At 37.3% G+C, this 21607-nt stretch overlaps 1 protein-coding gene across 2 annotated transcripts in view; it reads right to left on the reverse strand.

The window, feature by feature from the left end:
- The window catches only part of PRKD1 (protein kinase D1), a 387321-nt gene that overhangs the window by 85527 nt on the left and 280187 nt on the right, over positions 1 to 21607 (reverse strand). For both annotated transcript variants that reach the window (XM_066342379.1, XM_066342378.1), the window contains exons 3-4: positions 10862 to 10993; positions 9909 to 10069 (exon numbers count right to left, since the gene is read on the reverse strand). In XM_066342379.1, coding sequence (XP_066198476.1) covers positions 9909 to 10069; positions 10862 to 10993 — 293 coding nt within the window. The remainder of the gene's footprint in view (positions 1 to 9908; positions 10070 to 10861; positions 10994 to 21607) is intronic.

Here is a 21607-nt window from a genome sequence, read left to right on the forward strand (position 1 = left end):
AGCCTCTTACTATCCAGGCAGAGGCAGCAGCAACCCCATAGCTGGATTATCAGGCTACTAATTGAGGAAGGAAAGACTAGGAGAGAGGCTCCAGGAACACGGACTCTCTCACTGTCGGAGTCTATAAATGCTAATGAGCCTCGACTGCCAACGAGACTGAAGCACAATACATGACATCACCATAGAGACTTATCAACTGCAAACCTCTACCTGAGCGTGCCACAGGGGCAGAGCTTGGGGTAGAGTCACCAACCAGGAAGAGGAAGAGAAAAGAAAAAGCAAGAAGATAACCTCTCAAAATCAAGAATAATCCCCAGACTTTATAACCTATCCCATTTTATTATATTTGTTCATTTGTTTCTCTTATCTTCATTCTTGATTTCTTTTTTTTTTATCCCTCCTCCAAATTGGTCGTTTAACTCTCTGCCGGTCTTACTCTCTCCTATCCTTGAACTACACTACCCATAAGTGTTACATCTCCCATTATCTTTTCTTTCCTCTTCCTTTCTCTGTATGAGGGTTGCACTCCAAAACCCTTAACTCTCTCTCCTTTTTTTTCTTCTTTTAGGGTTCCCTCTTTTTTTTCTCTCTCTTTCTTTTCTCCCTCTATATTAGTTTCTTCCTTTCTCCTTTACGTCTGCTCTCATTCAAACCTCAATAACGAACAAATTATCTTATCTGGGACTCAAACTTATGTTTGTGGCATTTAGGGGGTTTTCTACTTCACCTTTTTAACTTACTAGCAGAGCTCCCATCCCTGGCTCTCCATTTTATCTAGTTCTTGTTCCACTAAATACAATAGTAATTTTTTAATTTTTCTCCCCATTTTCCTGTTTCCCTATTATTCCTCTCATCATATCTCTTAGTCAACCAACACCTAAAAGCTAATCACTTTATTCTTGACCCAAATTTTTTCCTTATTTGCTTTTTGTGGGTCCATACCCTTTTTTTTATTTTATTTTTATTATTTTATTTTTTATTTTTTGCCCCTTTATTATTTCTCCCCAATTCAGGCCCTCCATTACAGGCATTGTTTGTTCTATTTAGTACAATATAATTCACAGTTCACCACAAGATTTTCTCAAGAAAGAGGGGAGAGGAGAGGAGAGGAAAAAAGGAGGGGGGGGATAATTTCCTTTTTTTAAAATTTTTATTTTATTTTATTTTATATTTCTTTAGTTATTAATTTTAAAAAAACTGTTCAATTTTTTATTTTTTGTAACTTTTTATTCTTTATTAAATCTCATTAATATTATCAACAAAACCACCCACAGATGCCATTAAGAAAGAGAAAATAGAATATCATGGATATAAAAGAAAGAGAGGTAACACAGCTAGATGAGGAAAAATCTATGGAGAAAAAATTTAATATATTGGAAAACTTGGAGTTAAACGACAGAGAATTTAAAATAGAAATCCTAAAAATACTCAGAGATATACAAGAAAACACAGAAAGGGAGCTCTGAAAATAACTCAATGAACACAAAGAATATATTTCCAAGGAAATTGAAAATATAATAAACAGGCCAGATAGAAAGTAGGATTAGTGAAATAGAAGACAAGCAACTTGAGGCACAACAGAGAGAAGAAGAAAGAGACTCAAAACTTTAAAAAAATGAGATAGCCCTACAGGAATTAACTGACTCCATCAAAAAGAATAACATAAGAATAATAGGTATATCAGAGGGAGAAGAGAGAGAAAATGGAATGGAGAATATACTCAAACAAATAATAGATGAGAACTTCCCAAGCCTGTGGAAAGAACTAAAGCCTCAAATTCAAGAAGCAAACAGAACACCGAGTTTTCTTAACACCAACAAACCTACTGCAAGGCACATCATAATGAAATTGGCACAAACCAATGGCAAAGAAAAAATTCTCAAGGCAGCCAGGGAAAAGAAGAATACAACATATAAAGGAAGGCCTATTAGATTATCATCCAATTTCTCAACAGAAACTCTACAAGCTAGAAGAGAGTGGACCCCAATATTTAAAGTCCTGAAAGAGAGGAACTTTCAGCCACAAATACTATACCCATCAAAGCTATCCTTCAAATATGAAGGAGAAATAAAAACATTCACAGATACAGAAAAGATGAGGGAATTTATCATCAGAAAATCCCCACTCCAGGAATTACTAAAGGTTCTCCAATCAGATACAAAGAACAAAAAAAAAAAACAAACAAAGCCACGGCAACTTCCCTAGCCTCCATCTCCTCCATCTTTCTTTCTTCGGGGCCAGGGAACCTTGCAGGGCAGGACGTGCGCTCTGTACTCAATAAAGCCGTTTGCTATTCCATACTTTGTGGCTCAGGCCTCTTCCTTCCTTCTTGGTGGGGAAAAATACCTTACATTTTGGTGCCAAAACCCAGGAGGAGTCAGAAGTCTACAAGGACTGCTCCTTTCCCCTTCCCCTCCGAGAAAAAAACAGGAGAAAGAACCAGGATCTCTGACCTTCCACCCACTTCAGCGCACGGTGCGGTAAGTCCCCTGCCTCCAGCCTTTCTCTCAGTTCTTCCCTCCGTGACTCCCTGTCCGAAACTGTAGCTACATCAGGGAAGTCTTTTCCGTTCATCTGAGTGTGTGTGTGCCCGCGGAGACGTCCCGAGAACATCCACTTTACCTTTTATGTCTGTGGCCAGACCTTGAGTTTATAGGATGCTAATACTCAAATCTTACCACTCTGAGGACTGAGGGCGGCTGTGGGGGCACAGGAATCTCCCTCCCTAAAGAAGAAGAAACTGTTCTTCTTCTCCGCTGTGGCCAGGCCACAGAACCCACTGAATTAGCCTCCTGAAGGGACTTTCAGTTTTAACACCCTCACCAATTTAACTATCGCCAAAAAAGCTGGAACTGATTGGAGATCTCTTACATACATGGCTTCTAATTATTTGCGCACCCGTCCTTAATCTCTGTGCCACCTGTTCCACAGTGCAGGCCTTTTTATGGCCAGAGAAACCTCACCTAAAACCCCCACTCCTGATCTTTCTTTCTCTGGGGACTCCCAACTCTCTCTCCCTCCTGTCTGACCCCCGGGGTCACTGCCCCTCTCTCAGGACTTCTCTGTAATTCCTCTGCAGACCTCTTTTGTGCCTCCGTCTCTTCCCTCTGAGAGCCCCCTCCCCTCTCTTCTCAAAAACCTGTTTCTTATTCACCAAAATTAAAAAACAAACAAACAAAAAACAAAGCCACAAGTAAAAGCTCCAAGAAGAACACAACAAAACCAAATTTAAACTGTGACAACAACAAAAAGAAAGGGGGGGAGAGGATGGAGATTAACAGTAGCAAAGGACGATGGAGTGCAAAAGTACTCATAAAATAGTGCACTACAATGAATAGGGTAGGAACCCTTTTCATTACTTAATGGTAACCACCATTGAAAAAATCACCACAGAAGCACATGATTTAAAAAAGATAGCAACAGAGGAAAGATGTATGGAATACAACCAAATAAAAACAAAAGATAGAAAAATGAAAGAGAAGGATCAAACAAGACAAAAAACTAACAGAAAGCAATCTATAAAATGGCAATAGGGAACTCACAAGTGTCAATAATTACACTAAATGTAAACGGATTAAACTCACCAATAAAAAGGCACAGAGTAGCAGAATGGATTAAAAAAGAAAATCCAACTGTATGCTGCCTACAAGAAACTCATCTAAGCAACAAGGATAAAAACAAATTCAAAGTGAAAGGCTGGAAAACAATACTCCAAGCAAATAACATCAAAAAAAAAAAGCAGGCGTAGCAATACTCATATCTGATAATGCTGACTACAAGACAGCAAAAGTACTCAAGAGACAAAAATGGCCATTTCATAATGGCTAAGGGGACACTGAATCAAGAAGACATAAAAATTCTTAATATATATGCACCAAACCAAGGAGCACCAAAATATATAAGACAGCTACTTATTGACCTTAAAACAAAAACTGACAAAAATACAATCATACTTGGAGACCTCAATACACCGCTGACGGCACTAGATTGGTCATCCAAACAGAGAATCAACAAAGATATAGTGGCCTTAAAAAAAACACTAGAGCACCTGGATATGATAGACATCTACAGGACATTTCATCCCAAAGTGACTGAGTATACATTTTTCTCCAGTGTACATGGCTCATTCTCAAGAATTGACCATATGTTGGGCCACAAAAACAACATCAGCAAATTCAGAAAAATCAAAGTTGTACCAAGCATATTTTCTGATCATAAAGCCTTGAAACTAGAATTCAACTGCAAAAAAGAGGAAAAAAATCTCATAAAAATGTGGAAACTAAACAACATACTTTTAAAAAATGAATGGGTCAAAGAAGAAATAAGTGCAGAGATCAAAAGATATATACAGACTAATGAAGATGACAATATGACATATCAGAATCTATGGGATGCAGCAAAAGCAGTGATAAGAGGGAAGTTCATATCACTTCAGGCATATATGAACAAACAAGAAAGAGCCCAAGTGAACCACTTAACTTCACACCTTAAGGAACTAGAAAAAGTAGAACAAAGACAACCCAAAACCAGCCGAAGAAAGGAGATAATAAAAATCAGAGCAGAAATAAATGAAATAGAGAACAGAAAAACTATAGAAAAAATTAATAGAACAAGGAGCTGGTTCTTTGAAATGATCAACAAAATTGACAAACCCTTGGCAAGACTTACCAAGGAAAAAAGAGAAAGAACTCATATAAACAAAATCCAAAATGAAAGAGGAGAAATCACCACGGACATCGTAGATATACAAATAATTATTGTAGAATACTATGAAAAACTTTTTGCCACTAAATTCAACAACGTATAAGAAATGGATAAATTCCTAGAACAATACAACCTTCCTAGACTAAATCAAGAAGAAGCAGAAAGCCTAAACAGACCTATTAGTAGAGAAGAAAAAGAAAAAAACATTAAAAACTTCCACAAAAGTAAAAGTCCAGGCCCAGACGGCTATACCAGCGAATTTTATCAAACATTCAAAGAAGACTTGGTTCCTATTCTACTCAAAGTCTTCCAAAAAATTATAGAAGAAGCAATACTTCCAAACACATTTTATGAGGCCAACATAACTTTCATACCAAAGCCAGGCAAGGATGGCACAAAAAAAGAAAACTACAGACCAATATCTCTAATGAATAGAGATGCTAAAATACTAAATAAAATACTAGCAAATCGAATACAACAACATATTAAAAAAATAATACATCATGATCAAGTGGGATTCATCCCAGAATCTCAAGGATGGTTCAACATACGTAAAACGGTTAACGTAATACACCATATCAACAAAACAAAGAACAAAATCCACATGATCTTATCAATAGACGCAGAAAAGGCTTTCGATAAAATACAACACAATTTTATGTTTAAGACTCTCAACAAAATGGGTAAGAAGGAAAATATCTCAACATGATAAAGGCCATATATGATAAACCATCAGCTAACATCATATTAAATTGCACAAAACTGAAGGCTTTCCCCCCTAAATTAGGAACAAGTCAGGGTTGTCCACTCTGTCCACTCTTATTTAATGTGGTACTAGAGGTTCTAGACAGAGCAATGAGACAAGACAAAGAAATAAAATGTATCCATATCGGAATAGAAGAAGTAAAAGTACCACTTTTTGCAGATGATATGATCCTATACATCGAAAACCCCAAAGAATCCACAAAAAGACTATAAAAACAATAAGCCAATACAGTAAGGTCGCAGGATACAAAATTAACATACAGAAGTTCATAGCCTTTCTATATGCCAACAATGAAACATTTGAGAACAAACTCAAAAGAATAATCCCCTTCACGATTGCAACAAAAAAGTAAAATACCTAGGAATAAGCATAACATAGAATGTAAAGGACTTATATAATGAAAACTATAAACCATTGTTAAGGGAAATCGAAAAAAGATATAATGAGATGGAAAAATATTCCTTGTTCTTGGTTAGGAAGAATAAATATAATCAAGATGGCCATATTACCCAAAGCAATATACAAATTTAATGCAATTCCCATCAAAATTCCAATGACATTTTTTAAAGAAATGGTGCAAAAAAACCATCAGATTGATATGGAACTATAAAAAAACCCAAATAGCCAAAGCAATCCTAAAGAAAAAGAATGAAGCTGGGGGCATTACAACACCTGACTTGAAACTATATTATAGGGCCACGACAATCAAAACAGCATGGTATTGGCAGAAAAATAGACACTCAGACCAATGGAACAGAATAGAAAGCCGAGAAATAAAACCACATATATATACTCAAATAATTTTTGATAAAAGGGCCAACAACACACAATGGAGAAAAGAAAGCCTCTTTAACAAATGGTGCTGGGAAAACTGGAAAGCCACATGCAAATGAATGAAACTGGACTACAGTTTGTCCCCTTGTACTAAAATTAACTCAAAATGGATCAAAGATCTAAACATAAGACCTGAAACAATAAAGTACATAGAAAAAGACATAGGTACTAAACTCACGGACCTGGGTTTTAAAGAGCATTTTATGAATTGGACTCCAAAGGCTAGAGAAGTGAAGGCAAAAATTAATGAATGGGACTACATCAGACTAAGAAGTTTTTGCTCAGCAAGAGAAACTGATAACAAAATAAACAGACAGCCAACTAAATGGGAAATGATATTTTCAAACAACTGCTCAGATAAGGGCCTAATATCCAAAATATACAAAAAACTCATAAAACTCAACAATAAACAAACAAACAATCCAATAAAAAAATGGGGAGAGGACATGAACAGATACTTCTCCCAGCAATACATACAAATGGCCAACAGATATATGAAAAGATGCTCATCTTCTTTAGTTATTAGAGAAATGCAAATCAAAACTACAATGAGATACCACCTCACACCTGTTAGATTAGCTATTATTAACAAGACAGGTAATAGCAAATGTTGGAGAGGCTGTGGAGAAAAAGGAAACCTCATTCACTGTTGGGAATGTAAAGTAGTACAACCACTATGGAAGAAAATATGGTGGTTCCTCCAAAAACTGAAAATAGAACTACCTTATGACCCAGCAATCCCTCTACTGGATATATACCCCAAAAACTCAGAAACATTGATATGTAAAGACACATGCAGCCCCATGTTCATTGCAGCATTGTTCACAGTGGCCAGGACATGGAAACAACCAAAAGCCCGTCAATAGAAGACTGGATAAAGAAGATGTGGCACATATACACTATGGAATACTACTCAGCCATAAGAAATGATGGCATAGGGTCATTTATGACAACATGGATGGATCTTGATAACATTATACGGATTGACATAGTAAATCAGAAAAAACCAGGAACTGCATTATTCCATATGTAGGTGGGACATAAAAGTGAAACTAAGAGACATTGATAAGAGTGTGGTGGTTACGGGGGAAAGGGGGAGAGGGAGAGGGAAAGGGGGAGGGGGAGGGGCACAAAGAAAACTAGATAGAAGGTGACAGAGGACAATCTGACTTTGGGTGATGGGTATGCAACATAATTGAACAACAAGATAACCTGGACATGTTTTCTTTGAATATATGTATCCTGATTTATTGATGTCACCCCATTAAGAAAATAAAATTATAAAAAAAAACCCCAAAAAAACACAGAAAAACTTTTGTTAAAAACTGTAGTTATTTAACTAAACTATATTTATATATAAATGATATATTACAGTATACATATGTAGATATCATATATGATAATTTAAATATATAATTTAATTTTAATTATAAAGTAAATTATACATGTGATGTTTTGAAGTATATATATCTCTGTGTGTATATGTATATAGATACATATGTGTAGATGTTATAAAAAGTTAAGATAGATTTAAAAGAAGAATCTTCAGTATTTATCATCTAGAATCTAATCTATTCTAATGATGAATGACTTTAGGGATTTATATCTCTTGTGAGATATTAAATAATTTTTAAAAACTTTTTCTCGCAAAACTGAAAATATTACATAATTAATTTATACTTTGTTTCTTAAAATTGATTTTAAATGTCTATCTTGTAAAGAGCATGACTCACAGAGACTATATTTAAAAGCAAAAGTAACTGTTATAACTTGTAAAATCACTACTTACAAAATCAAAGAACTTCAGAGATTTGGAAGATGACAGAAGAGATATTTGAGAAAACCAAATAACTTAATTTAAGCACCTTTCTTTAATAACATCACTAATTCCAATTAATACAACTTTATGGGATACTATATAGACTCATATACATACATTCTGAATAGTTACCAAAATATAATACATTCTTCTTGTTATTAGTGGAATTTAGTACCTGCCTTCTCCCAACAGGTTCAATTGATGAGGTCTGAAAACGCAAGAGACTCCAAAAGAAAGTCTTGGAAAAATAGAATATGGAATTTTCTTAATTATTAAAATGAGCACTCAATTGAGTTACAAATTAAAGTGATATAAAGATCACAATAAAATATGTTTCAAAAAATGAACTAATTAATACAACTTTGTAGAGGTGTATTAAATATGTATTGCCACTCTCCCCTCCAAGAAGGATTTATTTAACCTAAAAGTTTTAGTAATTTTTAACTTTTTAATCAACTTTTAAAAATAGTTCTATTGAACATTTAATCTGAGAGAGACAGAGGGGAAGAGAGAGAGAAGCACCAACTCACTGCTCAATTTAGTTGTGCATTTTCACTGATTATTTTTTGTATGTACCCTGACCCTGGGGATCTAACCTGTGACCTCACTGTGCTGGATAAAGCTTTACCCTCTGAGCCACCTGGCCAGGATTCTTTTCTTCATTTTTTTCTTCTTCTTTTTCAAGTGAGAGGAGAGGACATAGAGAAATAGACTCCTGCATGCAACATGACCAGGATTCACCCAGCAACCCCTATCCTGGGATGATGGCCTGCACATCTTGGGTCATGCTTGCTACTGAGCTATTTTTAGTGCCTGAGGCAGTCTCCACAAAGCCATCCTCAATGCCTGGGGCCAATACACTTGATACAATCGAGCCATTGGCTGCAGGAGGGGAAAAGAGAGAGAGGCAGAGAGAAAGAGGAGGGGGAGAGGTGGAGAAATAGGTGGTCAATTCTCCTGTGTGCCCTGACAGGGAATCGAACCTGGGACATACACATGCCAGGCTGACACTCTACCACTGAGTCAACCGCCCAGGGTCTGGCCTGGGCTTAATTAATTTTTACAACAGCTAGATTATAAAGAGTCTTTGTAAATCCACTGGGGAAGGAGTATATATATATGGGAAATATAAAGCTTCACATCATTAGCTAATTTTAGAAAAATGTTCCTATTTTAAATAATTAACATAATTCCCACAAGTATTACTTTGTTTTGAATCTTTGAAAAATGAAAATTTAATTTTCCTGAATAATAATATTTAATCCATAAAATATATATTTTAGAGCTAATGGAATGATTTAAAATGCTCAGGGCTATTTTTCTCACAGTGTCACTCTGACAACACACAATAATGCCAAGCAGTTAGAGACTTTCATTCATATTTCCATTAAGAAAATTTCAAATTTTCTCCTAGAGTAAATATTTAGCTATACTACAAAATATTTTATAATCTTCATAGAAAAACATCTTTTATCTCTGTTTTACAAATTTTGACAAACTATGTTTTGCACACTGATGTATCAGTTTGTGCTGCTCTGGCCCTATGACCACAGTGACCCCTCACATACTGTGCAATTGCACTAAACTCACAGATAAAAGCAAACTCAAAGTTGTTGGATATCAGCAGAAGCACTGACCAACCTACAGAACAGGCCCTGAAGAAGCATGGCCATTTACGTCCCGGCTGTGTTCTCCCTCCCTGGGCACGTCTTGGATTGACGCTGCTTTCATACTGTCCCACAGACTTCGCATATACAGGGGAAGCGGATAAACAGAAGGCCCTACCAGAAGGGGCTCATCGGGCGCGCTGCTGGAGAGCTCGGCAGACGCTGTGCGGGCCGTGCTCAGCCCTGTGAGCGAGACGTTGGAGAGCCTCCTCCGCCTCACGCCACTGCAATTGTTGGGGATTTTAAATGCACACCTCTTATGGTAATTCAGACCACATCCTGGAAAAAGAAATTAAAAATGACTTTTGTTTAACCATAAATTAAAACCTATTCTAGTATTACTTGTAAATTTTGAATTCTTAAAAATAGTACTGCTTCCATTTCTCTTGGAGCTACTTGAAAATTCAGATTTTCTTTTCAGCTTTTCTGATTTACTTTCCCAATCTGTAAGTAGTCTGGGTTTTGAATTCTGATTTTATATATATACTCAGCAACTACTGTGATTATCGTTTTTTGAATGTCCTCTGATATAATGGATGTTGGCTTCGAAGGATCTAGCAACAGATCTCCAGTGATGATCTGAGCCATTCTTACCTGCCAGCAGTTCTAATGTGAGTGGACACAAAGCATCACAACTTCTGAACTATTCAATACATTGATTTGAATTCTGGCTCCACAGTTCAAGGAACTCTTTCCAGAGTATGATAAAACTATGCTATTGGTACACAAATGTGGGTAACAGGCTGGAATTGGCTTCTATTTAATAGTTGAGTGACCTTGGATGGTTTGAATAACCTCCTGAATCTGCTCATTTCAACAGACAACACAAAACACCCAACACAAAAGAAACACATCCACACACTATGGGGAAAAGATGTGAGAACTGGGTTTCCCAGATAGGAGCAAATATGTATGAAGACAGGAACTGTACAGAAATGACAGAACAGAAACCATGCACCCCCTAAATCACTGGGAGACATCGGAGGGAAAGAAGACATTGTTGTAGAGGGCCCAGCATAAGCAGATACCTCCAGTTTGCATTCAGCTTGGTTGGGGAAGGGAACACCTTACCTTCACATTTAAGGCCCTGACGGACCAGCCCCCACAGCATTTCTCCACAGTGATCACAGAAAGCTGGAGCTCTGTACGAATGAACAAAGAGAGCATGGGGACGAATCTGAAAGTCTTCAAAGGTGGCAGAAGCTGTGAAAATAATTATGTCAAAAAATGAGTTGAATGGATACCCTGATTTGTAGATAATTAGGATGTAAGATAATTAATATGCAAGCATGGTTATAACTCTCTGAGCAGTTAGGAAAGATCAATTGCAACACTGCTTGGCTTTTAGCCATTACACACCATTTTTTCCAACTACAGTTTTACAAGTGGTACCATAGCAACCCTCTCTCTTTTCTTGCTGCTTGCCAAAGTTTTGGGTCACTTAGAAAATAGCCAACATGCTGGAAGAAAGCATGAATGAAAGGATTACTCAACTCAATTTACAAATACTTGATCTTATTTAAAAATCTTTTGCAAGAAAAACTTAAATGAATAAGAAAAAGATTGAGAAATATATGTATATATATATTTTAAGTGAGAGTAGGGGAGATAGACAGAGTCCCGCATGCACCTTGACTGGGATCTACCGGGCAACCCCCATCTGGGGCCGGTGCTCTGCCCATCTGGGGTCATGCTCACAACTGAACTATTTTTAGCACCTGAGGTAGAGGCTTCACAGGAGCAGTCCTCAGTGCCTGGGCTGATGTGCTCTAATCAATCGAGCCATTGCTGCAGGAGGGGAATAGACAGAGAGAGAGAGAAAGAGAGAGAAGGGGAAGAGGGGAGAAGCAGATAGTGGCTTCTCCTGTGTGTCCTACTGGGAATCATACCAGGGACTCCCACAAGCTGGGTCAATGCTCTGCCACTGAGCCAACCAGCCAGAGCCAGATTCAGAAATATTAATGAAAAAAAATTTTTTCTTCATAAAATTAGATCAGAAGACAGTATATTTGAATACGCCCAGGAATGGGTACATCAGAAGAGTGGGCCCAACTGAAGACAGATAAGAAACCTCGCAGCCTCTTCTTGCATTGATAATTACACTGCTCACAACAATTAGGGGATATTTGATAGCTTCATATTCATTTTGAAATATCCCCTAATTGTTGTGAGCAGTATATTTGAGCTCTTAGACAATATAGGTAAGCATTTAAATCCTGACCTAAAAATAAGCAAGTAGCCTCTTCATCAATATGCTGAACAGAAATTTAATACACACATGGGTGAATTCCAGTCCATTCTTTGAGACATATACAGTATTTCAGCAAATGCTAATCATGTTGTAGGACATTTTTTGTTATTGCTTATTGCTATTCATTCTATATGGTACTCATACAGACTGTTGAAATTCATTATTTTTTAAATTATTCTTTTCTTCATATTGTTATGATGATATTATAAAAGTGGCTGTTTTGTGGTTGTTGTTCAAATCAAGAAAAAGACATAAAGACTTGAAAGTGAAAGACCATCGCTTTCCCCAAAATTCTAACGGGCAGGGGTACCTTTAAAACCAATTTGCAGGCACAGCCTAATGTTGAGGCTCCCGTCTAGTCTAGGCAGTGCCTACCTGGGGTGAGAAGAGCTAGATGCACCTTTGCCATTACCTATTTGTATACAGGGCCTGCTGCAGTTTCTCACACACAAAAAAACAAGGTCAGACTGATGGTGACTTCTCTAGGCCTTTAAAGTTGAAACTTCCATTAATGTTAGGAGAGGCCCATGTGCACTTGATTTTATAAAGTTTTATTCAAAGAGAATTTTGTGGAAAATTTAGGCTTTAAATATATCCTCTGTTCTGTCTTCATTTCTCTCTTCCTCTTGCCTTACTTTTTCAACACACATTTGTAAAGCACTTTCAATGTTGCCAGTAACACACTGCCGGGGATAGAGATGTAATGATAAGTAAGACATCTTCACAGGGCCCACCAGACCAGCAGGAAGGACAGATAAAGCAAGCAAACATAAATGCCCCACAGAAATTAAAAAGCAATGTCTAAAATTCAAAGAAGCTACGTAAATTACAACGACATTAAATAAAACTAGGACTACAACCCACAAGGTGTTTGCCCTCCCACCACCTGACTCAATACACTGTCTTTTTCATTGTTATCAGTGTTACTGTTTATATTCCCTAAAAAATGACATCCAATAGCCCCGTGATGTGAGGAATAAGCATCTGCAGCTTTCCTGCAGGTATGTGGAAGGCAGTCCGTGGGTTTTCAAATCACTCCCTGCATATATTTATGAAATACCTTGTTAACTCAAGTCAGCAAAGTCTGAAGAGTGAAGGATGAAAATGTAGGCAACTCATCTCTGCTACAGAGGTATCCACAATTATGAGAACAACTTTGAGGGAATCCCATCCATCAGGGAAAGTAGTAATAAAACATGCAGGAAAGTGAATCAGTTCTATCAGAAAGAATATTATTAGGGTTCACAGGACATATAACTGGATCATTATGGAAGGTTAAAAAATGTTAATGGGCCTGACCAGGTGGTGGCACAGTGGATAGAGCATCGGACTGGGATGCGGAGGATCCAGGTTCAAGACCCCGAGGTTGCCAGCTTGAGCGTGGGCTCATCTGGCTTGAGCAAAAAAAAAAAAAAAAAAAAAAAAAAAAGCTCACCAGCTTAGACCCAAGGTCACTGGCTTGAGCAAGGGGTTTACTCGGTCTACTGAAGGCCCATGGTCAAGGCACATATGAGAAAACAATCAATGAACAACTAAGGTGTCGCCACGAAAAACTGATGATTGATGCTTCTCATCTCTCCATTCCTATCTGTCACTATCTATCCCTCTCTCTGACTCTCTCTCTGTAAAAAAAAAAAGTTAATGGGTTGGTTTTACCTTGAACCATGAATAAAAGTACTTTACTACAAGTTAAGGTACCTTTTTATTGAAAATGACCTACCAACTGATTAAAATTATGCTCTTTACTCAATTTGAAAAATAATAAAAATAACAATAGGAAGAGCTAAGGTTTATTAAGTGCTCACTGTACACTGAACACCGAGCTAAAAGATTTAAGAGTAGGGAAAAGAAGAAGCTGATCAAAGCACCGCAGCCACACGGAGTCCCAACTAGTGTTAAGATTACTGACAAAAAGAATTTCAGTTGTATTAAGTTTGAGAAATTGCATATTATGTTTCTCACTTCAAGATCCACAATGTAAGGTCAATGTTCATTTTAAGTAAATCAGTAAAAAGTACCTTTCGTGGTTGAATCAAAATGTGTCTAAATTTGGGAATGCTAAATCCTCTCTAAAGTTGGTCTGTCATAGTCATGGACAAAATTTGTTTTTTAAAAATCAAAGAAAATAGTTAAAATACTTTGTGCCAACTATTAGCTCTTGGTTTTTCCACCACCCACCTCTAAACGTTTTCCCTTAAGGGCCAAACAACTATGACAATACTATGACAGCAATTAGTTGAATAATTACTGTAGTTTTCAAAATAAGGCATATTAGAATTTGACAATACCAACACCAAGTTGCATTCAGATGGTTTTCTGAATTAATCAAGATGAATATAAATAATTAAACTGAAGATTTTCAGTAACCCCTTCCATCCCCCCAATGTATGTCAGGTAAGTTTGTTTATTCACTTTTTGAAAGGGATTAATATTCATAGGCAGTTAGCATCCTTGACTTATGTTTAAATGCCATTTTCTAAAGTTCAATTTTAATATTCTCCTGTTAATTTTTAAATAATTAAATACATTTAAAAAATAAAACTACCAAGTGTGGTGAGATTTTACATCCATTTGAAATCAAAGCACAACACCCCTTCATTATGAAGGTCCCTGTTCTGCACCCTGGGGAAACAGCGTTAGCTGAGTGTGTGCATGCCTTCTTGCCTAATCACAAAATTGCACTTCAGAGATAATCACTTAGCACAGGGAAACAAAGTGAATGCTGTAATCCCATTTCACTTAAGTTCTGGAATCAAAATGGACAGATAAGAATGGGAATTAAAGTGTTTAGAGATTTCAAGAGAGAAACAATGTGCTATCTGTCAACCTGCTGTAATCAATCAGTCGACCTAAATTAAAACTATATGACAGAGTTACCAACTGAACACAATGGCCCCCTTATACTGGTATTTGTGTGTCCTTGATTTGCTCTATTCACAGTCTATTGTTGTCCTCCAGCGTGCAGGAGAGGAGAAAATGACATGCTTTCTTTAGTCACTGAGTATTTGAAATAGGTAATTGAGCCCAAAACTCTAAGATAATCAGTAGTTCTTTAAGGTTCATTATAAATTATTGCACAAAATGGAATAAAGTATATGGTTAGTGATACCAACAAAAAGAGGCTTCTGAAGTAAAATAAATAATTTCTGGAGGTCAAAATTATTTGCATAATAAAATAAAATAATGTCAGATCTTCCAAGATTTTCTGTAACTTTTTTTTTTTACTGGTAGTTTTGGCAATTTGAGAGAAGCATTAATTCCTTCTGGCATCAACAAGTTGGGACAGATATAATAAAAAGAAAAGTTTAACACATTGCAAATGTCAGCTCATTCAGTTTTTTACAAGCAATCTATGAAATAGATATTATTATTCCCAATTTACAGATGAGAACACTGAGTCTCAGAGAAATTAAGGAACTGTCCCAGGTAAGATAGAATCTTGACTTAGACAGTCCTGACACCTGTACCATCAAAAAAATTGGATTTAGTAATAATGACTATATCATTTTTAATTTTTTACAAAGATCAATTGCAATGCATATCTACAGATCACCTGGAGCATGTGTTCACATGACAACCAGTGTCACTACATTCAGTTGGTAACTCTGACCAAAAGCAAAACACCAGTAAATTTTTAAAAGCTTTGAATATTATTTGACCCAAATTTGCTTTTTCTTTAGCTTTAGAATATTTAAAATAGCTTCTGGATACCACACCCCTGACATAAATGCACATATTCATCTGTTTTAAGGCATTCCGGATGAGAAACTTTCTAACCATTTCCACGTTAACACCCCATCATTCATCCGTACACATACAGAACAGAAATACATAAACCATCCTCTGCTCATTGACAGTCTGCTGGAAAAATGACTGCTCAAAAATCACTTTATTACAAATGTGAATATCTCAAATTATTAGAAAGTTGAGTTTTTTAATGAGTTCCGAATACTTCCCTATAATTTCTATCTAGTGGTCACAGTTTCTCTCCTTCTCCCTCTCCTCTACCTCTCCCTTTTCCCCTCCCATAGCCCGTGGCTCAATTGGTTTGAGCATCAACCCCGGGCACTAAGGATAGCTCAGCTGGTATTTGGCACCTGGCACATGGACTCAGGTGCTAAAAATAGCTTGGTTGATTTGAGTATCGGCTTGCTAAGGGGTTGCTAAGTGGATCCCAGTCAGGGTGCATGTGGAAGTCTGTCTCACCATCTCCCCTCCTCTGACTTAAAAAAAAAGTGTCCATGGGGAAGATAACTGAGAGAGATGACAAGTGACCAATTCCATGTTATTGTGGCCCAAATGTGTGGCAGTACTTGTAAAGTGAAGCCTGAACATGTCAACTCCCCTCTGCCACCTCCCATGCACACAGACGTACACCAGGAGGTTGGCTATTTCTTTCTGCTCTCCATTGATCCCAGTCTCTTCAAACCCTTTTTGTACCCAGAGTCTCCATGCAGTTATTGTTTCAATTAAACACACATTTCATACTGTTGTACCTGGAGACGTCACCAAAGTTAGGGAGACCCCATAGCTCTCCAGCAATAAGAACATTCATAAATTCTTTTTTTTTTTCCTTTTTTTTGGCAGAGACAGAGAGAGAGTCAGAGAGAGGGACAGATAGGGGCAGACAGGAAGGGAGAGAGATGAGAAGCCTCAATTCTTCGTTGCAGCTCCTTAGTTGTTCAGTGATTGCTTTCTCATATGTGGCTTGAATGAGGGGCTACAGCAGAGCGAGTAACCCCTTGCTCAAGCCAGCAACCTTTGGGCTCAAGCCAGTAACCAGGGGGTCATGTCTATGATCCTACGCTCAAGCCAGCGACCCCGTGCTTAAGCAGGTGAGTCTGTGCTCAAGACAGATGAGTCTACACTCAAGCCAGTGACTTCAGGATTTCAAACCTGGGTTCTCTGTGTCCCAGTTCGATGCTCTATCCACTTTCCACTGCGCCACTGCCTAGTCAGGCAAGAATATTCAACCAATTCTTGTTGAAAAATTTATAGTAGCATCTCTTAGATGGATGAAGTAAAAAGAAAGGGAAATTCTGGTTTTAAGTCAGATCTAACCAGAAAAACGTTAGCAAGGTACAATGATAGAAACTTGGGAGTCTGTGAATATATCATCCCAGAGATTAGAACAGCCAAGAGAAAAAAAAACACCACCACAAAACCTAAAATACATTTAGATATGTTGATGAGGCAGTTCAGAAAGTTCTGGGAAATATTTTATTAGTGCATGGCCAGAAACTTTAAAAATATGGGTATTAAAAATAAAAAACTTAAGAATAAAAAGATCTTACAAGCCAGATGATGGCGCAAGACCAAGTTGTCATAATTAGAAAGAAAGGGGGTTGGTATCTAGAGAAACTGATGCACTGGCCCAAAAAACTCTTTGATAAGCTCCTCTGGAGAAAGGGGCAGAGTGAAGGCAAAGAGTGGCTTAGCCAATAGCACCACCCCAAGAAGGCTAAGGAAGGAAATACCAGAAGGTTTTAAAAAGCTGAAAAAAGGACCTTTAGCTGTGTTATATGCAGGAAGAATGAAAGAGGGCTGAACTACAAAAAATACAATTTAATGCTAACAGATAAAACAGAAGATAAGCTATTCAGTTGCAGTTTTATTTCTACCTTTTCTAGAAGTGAACTGTCTTCAAACTAAAAAAAAGGAAGAACTAAGTGAAATATAAGATGATTGAAGAAAGATTGTCTAAGGACTTAAAAAAAACTACTTTCAATAGGCCCAAATGAATTACAAATGAGGGCTTAAGAATTTTCTTTTAATTAAAAATAAAAATCTATTGGACTTTGGGTGATGGGAATGCAGCATAATCAAATGTCAATATAACCTAGAGATGTTTTCTCTGAACATTTGTACCTTGATTTATCAATGTCACCCCATTAAAATTAATAAAAAAATAAATAAAAAATAAAAATCTACCGCAATATTCTAACAATTTTACAATCATAATGCTTTTAATGAAATTATTCTAGATTTGAGCGGCCTTCTGTAGAAAATAGAAAAGATCCTGATAAGAAAGGATAATTTTAAAAGAAGAGTAATAAAGAAATTTAGCCTTAGTTGGTATAAAAATATTCTATAAAACTACAATATTTTAAAATGTGTTAGTTGGGTAAGACATAGAGAGGTCAATAGGATAAAACTGATAACACAGAAATCTACTCTGTATGAATTTAAAATATTATAGAAGAGATATCAAAAATAAATTTATCAGTGAAATATTATTTAAGAAATGATTAATTAGTAGTAATTAGCCAATTGGGGAAAATACAATTTATAAGTTTATACTATATATATAATATATATACATATATAAAATATGTATCCATACATATATGTTTTATACCTAAGAGTAAAAAGTTAAAACAAAAAACCAAACCAGAGAAAAACTAGAAGGAAACTAAACTGAATGCTTATCAAATCTCTGGAGGAAAAATGACTTTAGAAAGTAAAAGAAGTTCATAAATCCTCAAAGTGATAGAAGAAATCAAAGGGGAAGAGTCATTAGTATGATCATGTAGCAGGCACAGCTGGTTGACTTGTCAAAAAGCATATAGATCTCTCTTTTTTTTTTCATAGTTGTAACAGGTTTATATATAACAATTATATATGGGAGGTCACAGAAATCTAATTATGATCAATAATTCCAGGTATTTAGAATATAATTACTAATATTCATGGAGAGTTCTCTATGCATTGATAGAGAACCAGACATGCAGGTAACAACCCTATGTTCCAAATGAAAATAAAGTAAGTTCACATGTATTGATTCCTGCTCAGAAAGAAACTGATCCTTCTTGCCTTCTTTTTATTTTCTTTTTAACTAGAAGGACAGCAAGAATATTGACAGCAGTGCTAAAATCCTGCTCAACAAGCCATTTAGGATGTGGTCAGGAACCGAGAGAGGTACAGTTAATGTCTGAGTAATCCCTTGTTTCCCTCCCAGGCAACTGAGCTCTGTGGCTGCTACAGAACACCTGCTTTAGAAGCAGTGATGCCACCTGTCAGGGTGATACTCAAGGATGAAAGAGATACAAAATGGGGCTCTATGTAAATAAAGAACCGAGTTAGAACATGAAGTTGTTTTATTCCATTCATCTCCATACTGAGAAGTCAGCCAAAAACATTTCCCTCAACACATTTATTTTTTATTCTGTCATTACTGATGTATGTGTCCCTGTCTTTGGCACAAAACTTTCCTTCTGTTTTGCAAGCAGCCACCCTCTGTTAGCTAACTCTTACCCATCTAGCAACTGAGCAGAATATCACCTGGTTTGGGAAGCCTTCTGGGACAGGTCCATCCCACGTGATGTCAATTGCTCTCTTCCCTGTTCTCATAAGCTCCTGGGCACACTCTGTCATGAAACACGTCATGCTACACTACCACACCACACTCCTTTATCTGTTCACACCTGACACTGCAGATTGCTAGCAAATAGAGATAATATTTTCTATGAGCATATATGCATACATTAAGTGATCAATTAATGTCCCTGGTTGAATAAACCTTTAAAAGTCTATTGCTTTTCTAAGGTTTTACATTTTATTAAGTCCTAATAATGTGTAAATATAGCATTTCAAGCAAAGGTAACTTTATTTAATGTAAACAGCTCAATTGTGACATACAGCACAGCTGTGAAAACAGCAAGGCAGTTAAGTGGCCCTGGGGCCAGGCGGTCCTGGTGCTGGACCCCACTTTGGCTAGACAGCTCTGCTCTGTGCAGGTCTGGTCCGGTCCAATCCAGTCTGCTCTGCTCTTTTCTGCTTCACTCAGCTCCTGAGCTTGTTTGCTCTGCTTTGCTCTAGCTAGACATCTTTGGTGTTTCAGTTCCAGCTGGGGGAAATATCTTCAGTCTTCAGTGGAAAGGGAAAGTGCACTTTCCCAAACAGAGGGGAGCCAGCCTAATAGACAGGAGTACCTGCTTCTGGTTCCTTATTGGTCCATCCTCAAAAAAAATGAGTACTCCAAATGGCACTGTCCTGATTGGTCAGAATGGAGCCTCTCTGACTGGCTGGTGAAGATGCTGATAAGAATATAGCTGTGCAACTTGACCAGGTGGTGGCACCATGGACAGAGCATTGGACTAGGATGCGAAGATCCCAGGTTCGAAACCCCAGGTTGCTTGGATGAGCATGGCTCATCCAGCTTGAGTGCGGGGTCTCTGGCTTCACAGAGGGCTTATAGCCATGACCCCATGATCACTGGCTTAGCCCAAAGGTTGCTGGCTTGAAGCCCAAAGTTGCTGGCTCGAGCAAGGGGTCACTTGCTCTGCTGTAGCCCCTCCCCCCCAGTCAAGGCACATATGAGAGAGCAATCAGTGAACAACTAAGCTAATGCAATGAAGAATTGATGCTTCTCATCTCTCTCCAGCTCTGATTGAAAAGGAAAAGCCTCAGTCCTACTGGTTGAAATACAATTCCAAGAACTCCTTTATAAGGGTTGGTTCAGGTGGTAGAAAACAGTGCAGACAGGCAGTTCAGTGAAAGAGGCTGGCAGCTTAGTGCAGGCTTCTCCCTGAAGTAAAGTTTGCATGAAAAGCACCTGTTAGAAAAGACTCTGTTTTTTAAATGTGATTCCATTAAGCCACTAAGAGCCCTTCTTAGTAGGGATCTTCTTCCTCAGGCTCCAGAATCACATTTTAAGAAGTGTCTAGCAATGCTTTCAGAGATGTGCTTGCTAGTACCTTATTTCTTTAAAGGCTGTGTGTGTGTGGGTAGAGTTACGAAAAGCATGGACACAGAATCAGAGCATACCTGGGCTCTAACCCTGGACATGGGTGACCTTGAGAAAGCTACTTCACCTCTCTGAACCTTAGTGTCCCTCTCTATTAAACTGGTTTAATGAAGTTCACCTAGGTGGGCTGAGAGAAGAACACAAAGTAATTAGCATAGTACTGGTAATAGTAATCAGAAAAGTTTTGCAGCATAACGACCAGCAGTATGCAATCAGAAAAAACTGGGTTTGAATTCCAGTTATTATTATTATTATTATTTTTATTGTAACCATCATCAGTATTAATAGAAGAAAATACTACTTTCATTTCTATTATCAATTCACAGCACTTTTGAAAACTAAAGGCATTAAAACTAATATTTACTCTTGCTGCTAGCTCACAAAGAATATTTTTCCACTCCCAAGGAGACTGCTTCTCCATCCAGTATTCTGGTTAACACTAATTAAATGGAGCTAAGTCCATAGGATGTTGTCTAGTTCTTCCTTTAAAATGAATCAATTAACAGTTAGGAATTATCATGGGGAAAGAAGGGTCACCATATCCTGATGTGACTGAATGACAAATGCCACAGCTGGAAAGAGATTAGAGAGCATCGCAGGTCAAGAAAGAACATAAATGGTTGCCCCATGTGTCCAACATAGAGGAAAAAGAAAATTAAGTAAAAATGTCATGGAGTCAATTCTAGCTAATGAGTTCAGGCTCTGCAGGAACCCTGAATTGAGGGAAAGAAAGGTCAAATCTGTTTCTTAGAAAGCTCCATCACATACAGGAGACTTTATACCTTTAAAAGGATAATGACCTCATTTACATGAGGAACAC

Source organism: Saccopteryx leptura, chromosome 6, assembly GCF_036850995.1.
Source record: "Saccopteryx leptura isolate mSacLep1 chromosome 6, mSacLep1_pri_phased_curated, whole genome shotgun sequence".
Taxonomy (NCBI): Eukaryota; Metazoa; Chordata; class Mammalia; order Chiroptera; family Emballonuridae; genus Saccopteryx; species Saccopteryx leptura.